This window comes from Platichthys flesus, chromosome 17, assembly GCF_949316205.1.
Source record: "Platichthys flesus chromosome 17, fPlaFle2.1, whole genome shotgun sequence".
Lineage (NCBI taxonomy): Eukaryota > Metazoa > Chordata > Actinopteri > Pleuronectiformes > Pleuronectidae > Platichthys > Platichthys flesus.
The window spans coordinates 9794335-9810618 of NC_084961.1; the positions used below are offsets into that span (position 1 = coordinate 9794335).

Consider the following 16284-nt stretch of genomic DNA (forward strand, 5'->3'; position numbering starts at 1 on the left):
GCCACTGGGCTCCCCTTTGCAGATATCAAATTGATATTTTACATCAGGCATCGCTCTGGCTGTCTGTGCGGAGCCCGAAGACCCATTGGACTGATCGGTGATCGGCTGCGCTCCCTGGTGAACCGCAGTCCCCGGCAGCGCGCACCGCTCACCGCCTTCTGCCCTCATTACTACTGGATTAAGGAGAAACCAGTCACCACAGGACTGGAGCTCCGTTCTTATCGTAAAAGTGTTTGTGCGAGTTTACCGCTGAAGGAGTCGACAGCTGCGGCTCGGCAGACTTTACCAGCCCGTGGTTATGGAATAGAGGGGCGGAGAGGAGCCCGGCGCCAGGCCTGTGGATATCTACCGTTAGCCGGCGGAGCTAGCTGATGAGAGGCGGTCTGCCCTTGTTTGGGGCGCTGTGCTAACTAGCAAGTTGCTATTTTTGTTAGCATCACAGATAGCCAACCATCGCTGCTAGCTTGTTTTGATGCGGACATATTGAGGGGAGCTGCCGGTTTCCTTCACATTTACCGCTTTTCTGAACTTTGTGGAAGTTTGAAGCTATCCGTGAAAGCTAACATTGTTTTGCTAAGGAGGCATCGCGCTAGGTATGAGTCCTACAAAGTTTAGCTTTTGTTTTGGTTGGTGTTAAACGAATCAGTTTTTTTTACAAGAGGCTTCACATTGCTGACCTCCCCGCTCATCACCTCTGCTCATCCGAGGCACTTAAACTCCACTCATTGTTCGGTCCTTCACAACCCGACCCACCGACCACTGTCTCCTGTCTGCGGGCCCGGATCCAGTGGCTGGCCCCCTCGGCCCCGAGTGCCCAATGGAGGATCATGACAACATGGAGTACTATTACCAGCAGGTACTGCAGAAAGACGTCACCCGCAGGTTGCAGGTCGGTCAGGACCTCATCGATTACCTGAGCGACCCGCAGCGCTCCTCGGACGTGGAGCAGGACAAATCCCGGTTGGATAAGACCATTGACGAGCTGGCGGGATGGGTGAACTCCAGCAATTTCAAGGTGAGAGGTCTATGCCCGTCGTCCTGTTGGGGTCCTACACTCTCATCCCCTCGGCTTGGTCATGAATCATTCTCCTCAAGTGTACCCACTGATCGGGAAGATGGGGTCTGATGGACGTGTTACTTTCCTATTTTGGTTTCAATGACTTGAACCTAAGTCCAAATGATGTGTGTTAAACGAGCTGTGGTTTACTTAGCGGTCTGCTCTCCCATTAAACACGGCTATTTAAACTGGTGGCCACTTTCATCACACCAAGTAAGAAGAAATCAAAGAATCTTCTCACCAAACCTACAAAATGCTTTAGTTAAATCTTGGAAATCTTGTAGTCTTTTCCTGTATAATAAGAAGCAGACATTACATTACATTAAGACATCTTTCAAATTGAATCTTAGTGACAGAAAAGGTCATTCCTATGGTTTGTTGGGGTTTTTGTGGTGTGTGTGTGTCTGTCAGTTAGAGTGTACGTGGGTGTGTGAGTGTATGTAGGTGGGTGTGTGTGTGTCAGTACTAAGGAGACCCATTGTCAGGACTTTAGACTACTGGAAGACAGGATGGGGGAGGGGTTACACGACTCATTGTTATGACCTATGCTTTCTCTCCATCCTCTCTCTCTCTCTCACTGTCTCTCTCTCTCTCTTTTCATCACACATACAAACATGCTCAGTCTCCCCCTAGTCTTAGTTTTCTTGCCCATTATCCTCCGTTTCGTATTTGTGCGTCTCTGCTCGTGTGTGTCTGTCTGTGTGGTACCCTTGTCCGCACCATATTTCAGAAATGCTGCAATAAGACATTTTCCTCAAGATATTACACTGATCCAGAAAGTCAGCAGTCTGAAATCTTTTTCCATGGCTCTCTGAAATCTGACTCCCCAGCCTCTGTTTGAGCTGATTAACCATGTGTGTCCGTGTTTGCAGAACTCAGCAGGAGTGTGTGGAAATTGTACAGTCTGCATTAGAACAAATTCTTTAGAACAGATTTGACAATACTTCTCAGCTAGTGGTAGAATATGCTAATAAAAAAGGTAACTCAACTTTGAAAACGGATTTTCATTTAGTACAATGAAGTAGGTGAAGATGGATCAGCATCCTTGATTGATGAATCAAATCTTAAATCATCCAGTGCATATACTGGACAAAACAGCTATTTCGATTTTTTTCTCAATTTCTGAAAAATTCAAGATTCTGCACCACATACCTCACTGAGACTCACTAATGAGAGCATTGTCCTTCGCAATGTTTATTGTGGACTTAAACTTTCAAAATAAAAGACTAGACAGAAGACCTTTTAAAGTGAAAGGGTAGCTCATCACGACTTGCATGTCAGCCTCTGTGCATTTACTCATCAGCTGGTACAAACTAACATTTCCCTTTGTTCAGATCTGCTCTTGTATGTGGATGACACATACAGTAACTTGATATCAGATGTCTCTCTGGCAGAGATGTGCCAGTGAGTCGAGACCCCCAGAGGCCTTCTCGCAGCAGGTTTGCAACGACGCTGATTGGTTCCCTGGCGGGCGAGAAGGAGGGGTTAGCTATACGCAAGATGCTGCGTCAGCGCAGAGAGAGGGACAAGAGGAGAGATGATGCAGAGTTGTCTGGATGAACAGAGTGAAGGAGGCGTTAGAGAGGAGAATGGAGAACTGGGGTGATACATTAGGGTAAGGCTAGGTGAGCGGAAAATAGAACCCACGACAGAGAAAAAAAGGAGACTGTCGCACTCAATTTCCACTTTTAGGAATGGGTGAAACACAGTACTCCTCGTCTGGCTGTCTGGGTCTGCTGTTTTGGTTTTGTCAATGAGTTGGTGTTACACTCTTGTTGTGGTGTTTCTGTTCTCCATGAACAGCAGATTTACTTCTTGCTTTCACATCACAGAGGCATCAGAATCCATATTTCATACTGCTTTCATAGGCAGCAGGGCTTGATGACTGGACACTGGCTTCAATGATTGAGGATTGATAAAGCTGAGAGGTTCTCCTGCCCAGACACTGATTTCATTGTAACAAAGATGAGTGTCTCACCCACTTAAGGATTAGATGGTGCATGCAAACCTTGATGTATCACGATGCAGCCGTAATGATACTATACAGCAGTTAATGTTAAGCACTGCACCATCAATATATTCATATTTCCCTTTTTAAAAAATACAATTGTTTTTGTTCTTGCAAGCTCAACACTTCCTGCAGGTGCTTCATAGTAAATGATTTTCCAGTAAAGAGAACTGATTGCAGCTTTTAGTGGGAAGCAGCTGCAGGACCTGGTGAGCTACAACCAGCTAGGACTATAGTTCTGGGTTGTGTCAGCCAATGATCTCTCTTGCATTTAGGTCGTATTCATCCTTGGTTATCAGTGTGGTATTGGATAAAAATTGAATCTCCATTTGTTTATCGCTGTTTGGTCAAATGTCAGTTATCTGCTGTTTCTTCACAGCAGGCGGCATTCTTAGAACGAGGAGCTCGGAAAAACAATCTTTTGAATTTAATTTACTCAGCCAATTTGGTAATAAAGTGGGCTGATGGATTCTGGATCTGCAAGAAACAGCAACATGTGCATCTATTGTTTGGTAACATAGGATTCAGTGAAACAATAATCTGCTTAGCGACCACCTCAGGAGCACAAAGGTGAAAGTGAGTAACATTTTGCAACACAGCTTGAGTTTGGATTTGAACTTGGATAGACGTCCATTCACAGACTCTTAAGCCATTAGGCCCTCGCCCCTTAAGACCCTCAACAAATCAGGAGTTAAATCTTTTTAAACAAATTTTGTGATGATCAAGTAATGGATTATTGGTCTACTATAGAGTTGCCACAAAAGGACAGAACAGAAGCTGTTTTTCTTCTTCTATTTCTGCTTGTGTTGTAGCATCTAACACCAGTGCCACCCCTCAAAACTGAAGTCATTTTTACAGTTTTACAGCATGACAAATTGCCAAATTGCTGACATTTTAGCCAGCCCTCGCTAACGCTACACTTATTCTTCAGCCCTCTAAAACTGAACTTGTCAGTGGCATTACAGCACAACTGCTGTTTTGGAGTGGCCAAGAAGAAGTGGTATCTTGAAAATAAATATTTTTTAAAATGACATTTATTCATAGTGAAAACAGGGTTCCTATGGTCATGAAAAACCTGGAAAAGTCATGGAAAAAAATAAAGTCCCAAAAGTTTTGGAAAAGCCATGGAAATTTGTTATATTCATAGTTTCATGTCGTTCCTTTACACTGACTTTTTAAATAATTCATATGCTTTTAAAGAAATACGCTCAAAATATAAGCAGGCATACATTGGTTTGTGTCATTTAAGGTATACTGTATGCCTTGGAATTCTCATTGTTAGTTTAAATACCACATTTTGTAACGTTTTCGTGTATAAACCGAGATTTCACAAAATGTTCGGTCATGGAAATTTGGTTTAAAGCTATTGAAAAGTCAGGAAAATCCATTGGTCAAAATGTGTATGAACCCTGTGAAAATAATTGTGACTTGCTGTCCTCGTCCAATTTTCTTCAGCACTAGACTCCAGCTTTTCACATTGTGTTCTCTCCTCATGTTGCTGTGCGATATCAGAGCCTCTGGAACATGTTTTTCTCACTTTAAGCCCTTCTAGAATCCTGAGTAAACCCTGTAGATGTTATGCGAATTTACCAGTCTAAGCCACCATACACAGCCACCTGAGTCTTCACAAAGAACCATTCATACAGGCCTGTACTGTGTGTTTTTTCTCTCTCCCCCAGCATACCTCAGCCTTCCTTATGTTTTGAAACTTACATTTAGAGATGCAGTAGTTTGTCAGTGTTATCCTTTTAAGACTCTGATTTTTTCCCCCACCAAGCCTGATGTTATTAATACTTGGGGGTGATACCTATTTGGCCTCCTTACCCCTCAGCCAGATGTTAAACTGCAGATGGTCTGTAGAGCTAGAAGGAGACTCCTCATTTTGTCACGGTTCTCTTGTCCAAGAGGGATAACGAGCGCAGTCCCTTCCATCTCTCCTCCTCCCTGTCTCCCTCCATGTGAAGATGCCATATGGTTGTGGGCGCCAAGCTAGTTGGGGTGCTGGGTAGAGGAGGGGGAGGGGAGGCCTGAGGGCGGTTTGCTTCCTGTACTGTTTCTTCTTTCTCCTGTAGTTTTTCATCCCCTGCTCCCCCTAAATTAGGTCAGTTAAAGGTACTGATATCGACTTACAGCTCATGTTTCCGCTTCAGGTGAATTTTTGTTTTCTGTCGTATTACTTGGACTTGGTCCCTGTTATCCCCCCCATAGTCACCTGGCTCTCTTCCAATGACGATAATGGGTGGAAATCAGCAGTCTGACTCCTCTCTGAGTGGGACAGAGGAGTCTGGAGAGTTGGGTTTTAATGGTTTTTTGGACTGTTCAGTTCTACCACAGCGTTGCCAAAACAAGCATTCCACGAGCACAGCGCAGTGTGGGATGTGATCCTAATCAGAAACACAGTGGAAAACTAGACTTTACCACTCCACAATAAAATTCCGTCCACCTTCCAACTGCAAGTTGTGTCACACAAGCCAATATTTCTTTGTAATTACCGAAGCTAGATTTTAATATTGAGGGAAAAGAAAGACGGCAAATTGGATTGTGATAGGTCACTTAAACAAACGTGAAATAGTGAGTTCATGGTCGAGTCACCTCATCATGTTTCCTTCAGATGGTATAAAGAGAACGGAACAATCAACAGTATCCACTCATTAGTTTTGTGTCTGACCCACTCAATGTTTTTGCTCTGTCTCTTTCTGTGTTTTGTAGGTGACCTTGATGGGGATAGACATCGTAAGCGCATTCGTGGAACGCTTGGGAGAGCGGTTCAAAGGATACCTGTCCACAGGTGAGATATCTTACCCCACCCTAAACTACCTTAGGGTTAACTAGTTCTTTGTATGTCTGCAAGCAGCTTAAGAAAGAGGCTGCACACCCGATGTACTAACACACACGCACCGATCTACTCAAGCGCACGGCAGCTAGCAGTAGTTGTGTGTTCAAATACATGTCTTATAAACTACAGAGGGAATCAAACAAACGCAAAGTAAACTTCAAGCACTGTACGTGTAGTAACTTCTGAGTAGGGAGGAGGTTTGTTGTTAATGTGCATGTCAGCGGGGGAAGGAGGAGGGAGGACATGCTGCAGGGTGATACAGTTCACGGATACTGGACACGTGATGTGCATGATCATGATCATTTTTTTAATTATTGGCATATGTAGAATCATTTATGTATCCTGATTCATGCCAGTAGGAAACTTTTATTTTCCTCAAACATTGCAGTAAGATGCACATTTATGGCATAACATTTGAACGTAAACTGTGTGTGATCTATTCAATTATATTCCTCTGTCAGAAAGTAACATTTGATAACATCTCAGGAATATATATATATATATATGTATCTTTTACAAACTTAATCGAACTCATTACTGTTGAAACTGGCCACTCCAAACTACGTAACACGTGATGGTTTGTGTATCGTTGTATAGATAGCTCAGGCTGCCTTTCCATTTTGTTCTGACTTCCACTTTGCGGTTCCTCTGAGACAGACCAGCAGTGCTGCTCTAAACCCCGGCACCACCCCCTCTCTATTGTGCATCATTTAGTCTCTGTATTTAGCCTCTGAATTGTCTGCCATCCTGTAGCTCACCCTATTACACCCCAAAACCACACCTCACATTCATATGACCTCATAGGCTGAATGTTGTATCAGATTACACTGTGTGTGGGTGGGTGGGTGGGTGGTATACAGTGCCAGCCCTACTGTATGCCCACTCAAGGTGTCACCAGCTGTCTTTGTCAGCCAGACTAGCGCTTGTCAAACACACTCAACCCTGCAGCACAGCTCAGGGACGATCAGACCTGTTACACTGTCGCTGTGCAAAGTCTCCCACCACACTCACAGACACACTGTGTGTATCAGTGTGTGTAATGGAAGTGTGTGTTTCAGACTGATGGTAAAAACATCTCTCTGAGCCACCGCTGGCTCTGGAATCTCCCTCCCTCCATTTCTCCTTTCCTGTGCTCTCCTTCTCCCAGCTCGCCCTCCTCCCACACATGTACACACACACACATACAAGGAGGGCAGGAAGATGAGATAATTGAAACAGAGTGACTGTATTGATGGACAGGATTGACTCGGGGGTTAACGGGTTGCTGCCATTACAATATGTTTTCATGTGTGCACAGCATTTGATTGTTGGTTGCCATCTTGGCCAGATGTGAAGTGAAATGGATTCATACAAATGTCACAAAACTGTAGTGTGTGAAGATAAGATGATGTGATGTGATTGGTCCAATAGAAAAAGTCAAACAAAATGAGACACAAGATGAGTGTGTGTGTGTGTGTTCATCTTTACTACAGAAGATGACGTTGTTGTGTGAAACAATGCCCCCTGTGAGAATTTTTTGTTTGTTTGAGGGAATTGTCCTAGTTGCCTAGACAACCAGCTGTTATGGAAAAATGATGTATGGACACACAGGACGCAGATGACATCACAGTGTCACTTTAACACACCCCTTCCCAGCCCCCTTAGACTAGGAGTGTTTGTGTGTGTGTGTGTTACGTGAATGTCAAAGTGAGACTTTTCCTGTAACTCAGAAGGTTTAGTGTCTCCATCTGCTTTTCAAACAGAGACCAGTTTGTGCGTTTAAACTGGGTCTTATGCGGCTGGCTATGACTGGGCCATTTAAATCCCTGCATGCTGTAAATGCTGGACTTTGTGAGGTAAAGGATCAGGCTTGAAACTTTCTGTTTTTTTGGAATCGTCACCAGATCTCTTAAAAAGACCAAAACCAATGATATGTTTGTCAGTCTATCAGTAGGGTCGGACTTTCCCACATCACTCATGGCCCGTTGATTTCTGCTTAGACATTAATCTTCAAAAACTAAAACCAAACACGAAACGATTATGCACAGAACTTTTTAGATTTTACTGAGATAATTTGTTTTGGACTGTTTTCATTTTTGAATTTTTTATTTATGTATTTTTGTGTATATTTACTAGGGTTGTCCCGAAATAGTACGTTTATGACTTAAAAGATTTAGTGAGAATTACGAGCGAATTTTAGGCGGGGGGGGGGGGGGGGGGGGCCCTGTACCATGTAAGCCTGTCACATGGCCACTTGTCACTTACAGGTTTGACATTTTATCTTGACCATGTCAAGTCTATGGCACAGAGGAATAACCTCCAAGAGTAATTTGATTACAAGTTTTAATTTGACACGCATTTCCAATAATATAAATTTAAACTATGTATAAGTGTAATGTAGTGTTGTTTTGTTTTTGATGGGTGAATATATGTGAATATGGTGCTCAGTTCATGATCTTAGGACATGCCGCGGCCCGCGGGACAGTATGCCTGGTTCGCACAAACACCCTCCTCATGCTGCCCGAGCATCTCTCCCCCCCCAGCCAAATCCACAATAATACTGTTTGAGGAGCTAGTGGTAGTGAAATTAGCATTGGCCTAAGGAGACGTCTGAGTGCGTCATAAGCGGGTGAATAGCTTTCTCAACCCTTGTTTTTGTGGCACCCACAAGTTGCAGGCGTTTTGATAAAAATATGAAAAGTACCTGTTCATATACTTTCGATTTAAAGCCAAAAACACACTTTGAAGTGATGGCACCTCCACTCCTCATTGTATGTTGGATGAGAGGAACCATCTGAAACATGTGAAATAGCTGCCAAAACAGTCATTGTTCATTTGGACGCCAGTATTAAGAGGCTCTCACTGTGGCTTCTTTACTACGTTACATCAGCTGCCTCACTGCTGCATCAGTTGTGTGTAACTGACATGAAAGCATTTGATGATCTTGACATTATTTTAGTCACGGTCCATTTGTCGGAGCCTTTGTGTTCACGTTGGTTTAACTTTAGCTTTTACTGTCATTTTCTCCTAACACATTGACAGACTGTACGGAAAATAAATGTATATCTGTGAGTATCTCTGTGATTTATATTTTGTCCACGTTTTTTTTGTTTTAATCTGGTAAGGATTCAGATTGTGTGGCTGAATTTGTCCTGTACTTGATGTAAATACTGTACAGTGAAGTGCATTTTTCATGTATTGGCTCTCATAACCATCCCATCCTTTCTTTGTCCCCCTCCCTCCGTCTTCCCTCTCTCCTTTTCTTATTCTGTCTGTAGTTGTACCATCTCTAGTGGACAGGCTGGGTGATGGGAAGGACCAGGTCAGGGATAACAGCCAAGCTCTTATCCTTCGCTGCATGGAGCAGTCCGCCTCGCCTATGGTGAGGCAAAGACACACACCCACACACAGACACACACCCACACACTTGAATACAAATCTCAGGATCCTTACCAGTCAAAGACTCTTAGCAACTTCTGACATCAAAACAAAGATAATTCTATAAACATAGTAATAACCTTTTTTTGTACCTTATTAATTGTAATAGTTCTTAGAGTGACAGTCAGTGTATGAAATGTATGTAACTGTGGGTATATTCAAAATGAACGATTAAAATGCAGAATGGAGATAACAGATAAATCAAAGCCACCTCAACATCAATAATAGATACTCACTACAGCAGAGCTACTCTGTGTTTTGAGCTCCCCCTTGTGGATATATGAGGAACATCACAATCTACATCACCATTGTACTGTGTGTTACCCCCCCACACACACGCCCCATTTGCACATCTCACATCCCAGATTGTGACCCTCTCTGTACTCCATAATCTGCTCAAACCCCTGATGAGCTGCCAGGCAGGGACTTCTTCTCCTCCCTTCTTACTGATTCTCTCTCCCTCCTCAATCCTTCTCGTCCTCGTCTCTGCAGTACGTCTGGGAAAGGCTTCTTCCTGGTTTTAAACATAAAAACTTCCGCAGTCGAGAAGGAGTCTGCCTCTGTCTCAGTGCTACGCTCAACACGTGAGTAACTTCCTCCTCTTCATTGCCCAATGTCATACATTAGTCCTCCTAAAAAAACGACACATATATTAATCATAGCGGCTTTAAACCAACTCATTGAATTTCCTGTTCTACATACTGAGGCCTATATACTTTTTCCATTTGCTGCTACTTGTGCTTGTTCAAGAAACACACAATCTCCGTCTCCAGGATAAATCCTCTTAACTGTATGTGTGGCACATGTGCAACAAAAGTTACCACCACTTTTGTCATGTGACGCTTCAGTCTTCAAGTATACATGTCGCCATCTGGTACTTTCGGAGAGGTTTAAAAATCTGCTCTGGGTTTTTTCCTGGCCTGAACTACAACAACATGAAGAAATCATTGGAATGGGTCCGTATCTTACTACTACGTTCCAAAGAAAATATGATGGTCTGCGTGGAGATATTTTTCCAAAGGCAACAGGAGGTCTCAGGCTATCTGGGAAAATAAAAGAAAGGGGTTTATATGCACGAGATATAAAATTGAAGTCAGTCTCAACTTTTTCATGTCTCCCAGTACTTTATCGCAAAATGCAAAACGTCAACATGCATGTCAGATGATCAGCTGCTTATTTGTTTGTGTATTGATTTGAGGTTGCATGTACAGCCTTTAACTTCATTGTGCTCTAGCTACTTTTTTTTGTCTTCCCTTCGTATCTAAAGGAATCCGCTTGAACTCATTCCCTCCCATTAGTTGATAAGAGGATTTCTGCTCTTGTAGAAGCCCACATTGTCTGGGATTGTAGAGACGCTGCTGCCATACTTAGCATGGATTTTGCAAGCTTAAAGTGTCATTAAACAAATACACCTATAGACATAAGACTGCACATATGCTTGTTCTCTTGCTGCACCTTGGACCACAGCAGTTTAAGCCTGTGCAGGTTCCAGGCGACTGTATTTTTCACCTTATAGTTACTGCAGTCAGCAGATCTGGGCTCTTGGAGTCGCAGTGTGACTTTTGTCATCTTTTCCTTGTGGAAAGTGACACTGCTGTGCTAAATGCTAAGCTGCTCCCTGATTGTAGAAAGGGATCAAACCTTTCTTGTATCTTGCAATGTTGTGATTTTCTTTTTCCTCTGGTTTCTCTCTGTTTCAGGCATGGAGCTCAGCAGCTGAGCCTCAGTAAATTAGTTCCTCATCTCTGCTCTCTGACTGGAGACCAGAACCCACAGGTAAGAGGCAAAGCCGTTCAGAGTAGGATATGATGACGATGATCAAAATGTGTTATTGTGTAAATGTGTGCGACTCTATTGTGGCTTCAGTGTACCAGTCTGTAGCTAATACTGTGGTTAAGTTCTCATCGCCCCCAGAGAGTGGTGGCAAGCATTTTAAAGCAGCTCTGTGATTATTACTGTTATTAGTGGGGAGATGGGCTTTGTCGTCCCCCCCACACAGCTTCACTGCTGAATCATGAGCACCAACACCCGGCCGATAAAGCACACACACAACGCTACTAGCTCTGAGTGTGTGTGAGTGAGAGAGGGATACAGAGAGGTTTGTTTAACCTGAGTTGCACCCCAAAGCTGAAATCTGCTCCTATCGTCTACCCAATGATTATCTACCTACACACCTTCCCAGCCAATCAACATTGACACAGGCCCCGCCCACCCTCAGTTGCGGAGAATGCCGTTAACATCATCCCACCACCCAATCATGAGTGCCCACAGCATAACTAGCAAATCAGACGTCTCCCATTAGGGGGATGGGTACGAGGCCTTAAGGGTTTATTTTTTTTATGTGTTTATATTCGCCGTCTCTAATCCCTCTCATCCCAGACAGTGGAGAAACTGTAATCTTTATGGAGTTTTTATGGAAAATACTTAATAATCTTACTGACTAACACATATTAACAAGACATAGATGCCTTTGTGCACGCTGTGTTTGAGCAGGCCTGTAAATGTATTTGTGTAAGTAGAAGACTTTTAAATTTTAAACAAAATGTTGTCTGCAGGTGCGTGAGGCCTCCATTACAACATTGGTGGATGTGTATCGTCACGTTGGAGAGAAGGTCCGGGCAGACGTAGGAAAGAGAGGCCTGCCTGCTGCACGGTGAGTTGCTGATCATCTCCGTCTGTGTCAGCGCGGATGGTGGTTGTGCATTTGTGTTTGTGTGTGTGTGCGTACTCCATCAAGCAGGAGTTAAATTGTGTATTGGGTCATCTGGCCTTGGCACAGAGTCTGTCCCAGGCCACGCCATGCACCACTCTGCCCTTCACACACACAGAGGCACTTTCATCCGGAGCACAATGCTGACTGACTGTGGGAGGGGGCAGAGGGCTGGGGGGGGGGGGACAAAGGCGTTGGGTGGAGTAACACAGTTTGGGTTGGAGAAAATGTGGAGAGAGCGTGTGTGTGCGTTCACGTCATCTGAAGAGGTCCATTGAGTGGTATCGTCCTGGTTACTTGTGCCCAGTTTAGGGGTTATTCTATGTGGACAGTGACCCCCCCCACTCTTCTCCCTCTTTCTTCCATGTGTGAGATCCCAGCAGCCAAACGCTGACTGCTGAGTATGAGTCTTGCGTCTGTGAATGCTGGCCGTGACAGTGTGTCATGTGTTGGTTCATATTAAGCCTGTCTGTCTCCAGTGTAAACATGCTGTCTGTGTATGCAGGATTTATATAGACCAGTTTGTGTGTGTGTGCTCTTCAAGGTACATGTAGAGGTCTGACCAATGCTGTGAATTAGATCTGAAACCAATGCTTTTTCATTGCAAACTTTTTTATTGTGAGAAGCACAAATATGTCACACCAGTTTTATCAGTGTACTCACTGATGAAATTGGATCAGTGCCATGAAGGCGAGGTGGAGGTTGTAGTGTGTTCTCATTAGAATATGGTTGGCGAGTGGAATGCAGAGCCACAGCCAAGGTCTCCCTGACAAGCCAAGGTCTCCCTGACAAGATCACAAATCTGTAGCGCTAGCATCCGATAATGTAGAGAAAGGGACGTTGTGACAGAGAAGGGGAGTGATGGGAAAGTATGAGTAATGAGGAATAATGAGAGGTGGACAACTCCTACCTTTATGGTTTATGGAGTTGAGAGAGACTTATCTTTTCCTGCACTGGAAAACAAAGGACTGGGATTTGTATGCATCATTCCTTCACATGTCTGGAATGCAACTTTTGAAACCTGCACTTTTATTGACATTTAAAGGGGTATTTTGAATCATAGTCTATTAATGATAGTCCCTCTCTTTCTCTAGCCAGACAGAACATTTTGAGATAATTGGATCTGGACGTTTTCAGGAGTTTGCGTTTGTCTTCCAGCAGGAGATTGCCCGAACACATCCACTCGCTCTCTCTGAATTTTCCTGCTGTATTCTCACATGAGCTCACTCGTACATTTTGAAGATATTTCACTGGAGGACTGGCAGGATAAGTTCTGGAAAATGTCCAGAGCAGCTTACTAGCACAGTTTGTCACATACAGCCCCTCTGGAAAAATCACAGGAATATATCCAGAGGTCAGTGTATGTCTAAAAGTAGCCTTTTCCTTCTTCTCCTCTTCAATTAAAAAAAGCCAGACATAGTATCCAAGCCAGTAGTATTAAATCACACAAATTATCTTTTATTTATTTATGTGAAAGGTAAAATATTGGAAGTAGGCCTGCAGGCTGGGACTAATGAGTAGTATTACATTTTCATGCAGGTCAGGAGAGCTTGTGACAACTGAATGATGACTGTTATTACTCAACAGTTAGAGATACCAAAACCAGATTTAGTTTATTATTTTTGGTCAGTTTTCAGCACAATCAGCTGCATTGAAACTGACTCACCCTTTCCGACCGTCAGTGGCACAGGTTACATCAGCTCTGGCAGTCGCCCTCAATGGGTCAGTGTGAATCATGTGACCTGGCTGTGTGACCCAGGTCGGTGTCCTCTGTTGACTGGGGGTCAAACTCCACCGGAATGTCTTTGCTTGTGTTTCTGTTACAGATGACAGTCTTATTGCCGTGTTGTTATTTAAGCTTAACAACAGTCGCCTGTCAGCAGTTCAAATGCAGGTTTAATCAACATTCAGTTCACCTGTTGTTAAACACATTTATTGTCAGAAAGGCAACTGAGCTACCTGATTTGTCTGCGACCATTCTTCAGTCCCAGTCCATGGATATCAAACCCAGCTTCAGAGCTCGGTGTAAAAGGTGCAGCAGTATCAAGAGGGGGATCCTTGAATTCAGAAAAGAGAATTAGGATTAAAAAAGAAAGAGGAATAAGAGGACATGGACAAGTGAGGTGAGAAGGCGAGAGGAAGAGGGGGGGAGGAGCAGCCTTGCGTTCTGTCTGCCACTGGCTGTACAGCCCCTCCCCCCCTCTGACGAGTGTGTATGTGTGCGTCTGGCTATGAGAGGGAGGTTATGTAAAGGGTAACTGAATCTCTTTGCTGACTGTCACACAAACTGGCCCACTTGTCTTTCTCACACACATGCACGCAAAGACCCTGCCTGAGATTGAACTCTTTGCGTCACTGTGGAGATTTCTCAGTAGGTGTGTGAGCTCAGCACAGTTCGTATGTGAGACAGTAGGTGGTGCTTTGTCGCATGCCCATAGCATGCTTTGGTCCATCGCTGTTGCCACTCTCTCTCTCACACACACACAGCCTCTCTCCCCCTCCCCTCTCCCTCACTACCTCTCAGAGCCACTGCACCATGTTGGATACAAAGAGCTGAGGGGAGCCGAGGATCAGAGTGTGTCACTAGCATGGGAGCTAATGCAACGTTGCGCAGCAACCTATTAATCAACCCACTGGGAAATGCTGAGGCTAAGGAGTGCAGAAGGCTGTAGGCTTGGTCTCTTCTGAAGCAAATCCGTGAATTAAAAATGCTAATGAATGGAAGGGAGCAACTTGAAAACGCAGCACGGCTGAGCAGCCCGTTGCAACACAGATCGTCAGTTATCAGGAGCTTCTGAGCTGTCGGGTGTTTGTGGACCTGCACCGTGACACCAACAGACAGGGAGAGAAACAGAGAGAGGAAGGTGTGTATTCCTTTATTCTTATGTGCTCACATCCATGGAAAGCGTTATGGGAAGGACACATTAGGGCATGTCACTGGACAATGTAGGTCATTGTGTCTATTGTGTTTATGTCAATGTGTATCAACATCGCTCGGAACGATGGAGGCTTTTTATTTGTGCATTTATTTTGATCTTGATTTGTCCTTAAATTATGAGACATTATTGTTCTGTGTTATTATTGCTCTTGAAATTTAATACAAGAGCAGATTATGGGTTGTGTTTGTGTGTGTTTGATGCTGAGGAGGTTGTCAGAAAGACTCTTGTCATGTTTCTGCTGCAGCTTCATGAGTATGGCTGGCATAATAGACACACCCACCAAAAGGCAGACAGGCAGGCTCTCCACATGTTGTTGCTGCTGTTAATACGTTCACCTGGGATTCACCACACCTTCACTGAGCTCTGGGCTGGGGTGTGTATCCACCTGCAAGTGTAAAGTGAAGATCATTGACTTTTGTTTTCCATATTCAATCTAATTTGGTGCATCTAATTCTTATAGATTTGTATTTTAGTGATTTTAAATTTGCGTGTGTGTTGTGTGTGGTTATAACCTTTCCTCTTCTTCTCTTCTCTCTGCAGGTTACAGACGATATTCACTCGTTTTGATGAAGCCTTGAATTCAGGCAACATGGCTCTCAGCCCCAGTCACGGTCAGTGTCCTTTCTCATTTATTATTCACCACCAAATCCAGTCATGTTTTGGTTTGAGAGGAGAGCCTGGTTGTGTACGTGTGTGCACATACGTGCATGTGTGTTGGTGAGCGCTGGTGCGTGTCTCGTAATTGTGTATGTTTGTTTCCATTAGCATCAGTAAGAGCAGCTAACAGGATTAATGCTTTAATCTGTGTGTGATGCTGTGGGGTTGCCCGGGCGAGCCAGACCTGAGCAGAAGGCTGCTGGTGATAATTGTTTGGTTTTAGCTTTAGATTAGACTATGGATCTTTAGGAGCCTTAGGCTCACTGAAAGTTGGAATTGTGCAGCGATTACACTCCCTACAGCAAGGTTTCGTTTTAGATTTTAAGATCATAAACGTTGGTTCCATAGAAGGAATAGATTACATTACATTAGCTCTTTTTGTGTCAAAGTTAGGGTGTTTATTGTTAAAGTGTAAAGTGAACAAGAATCAAAATGTTTCTCCACCTCTATTAGTGGTTGTGCGGTACTGTAATTTGAGATTGAAAATACAACAGTTTGTTTACAAAGATAATATTGTTCAACTATGGCTTTAAGCTGAGTTTTGTGCTCTGTGGTGTCAGTAAGGTCTTGGTTCTTGGCGTGTAGCAGGGCCTGTCATGGCTGTTTGTACCTTTAGGCTGGGCTGTCAGTGGGTCTAACAGCGACAGTTGGTAACATGGT

General features: G+C 43.8%; 1 protein-coding gene across 2 annotated transcripts in view; it reads left to right on the top strand.

The window, feature by feature from the left end:
- The first annotated feature begins 125 nt into the window (after nt 1–125).
- clasp2 (cytoplasmic linker associated protein 2) overlaps nt 126–16284 on the top strand; it is a 50068-nt gene continuing 33909 nt past the window's right edge. For both annotated transcript variants that reach the window (XM_062409372.1, XM_062409373.1), the window contains exons 1-7: nt 126–1015; nt 5775–5853; nt 9159–9262; nt 9811–9902; nt 11019–11094; nt 11874–11971; nt 15508–15578. In XM_062409372.1, coding sequence (XP_062265356.1) covers nt 818–1015; nt 5775–5853; nt 9159–9262; nt 9811–9902; nt 11019–11094; nt 11874–11971; nt 15508–15578 — 718 coding nt within the window. In that variant the 5' untranslated portion in view covers nt 126–817. The remainder of the gene's footprint in view (nt 1016–5774; nt 5854–9158; nt 9263–9810; nt 9903–11018; nt 11095–11873; nt 11972–15507; nt 15579–16284) is intronic.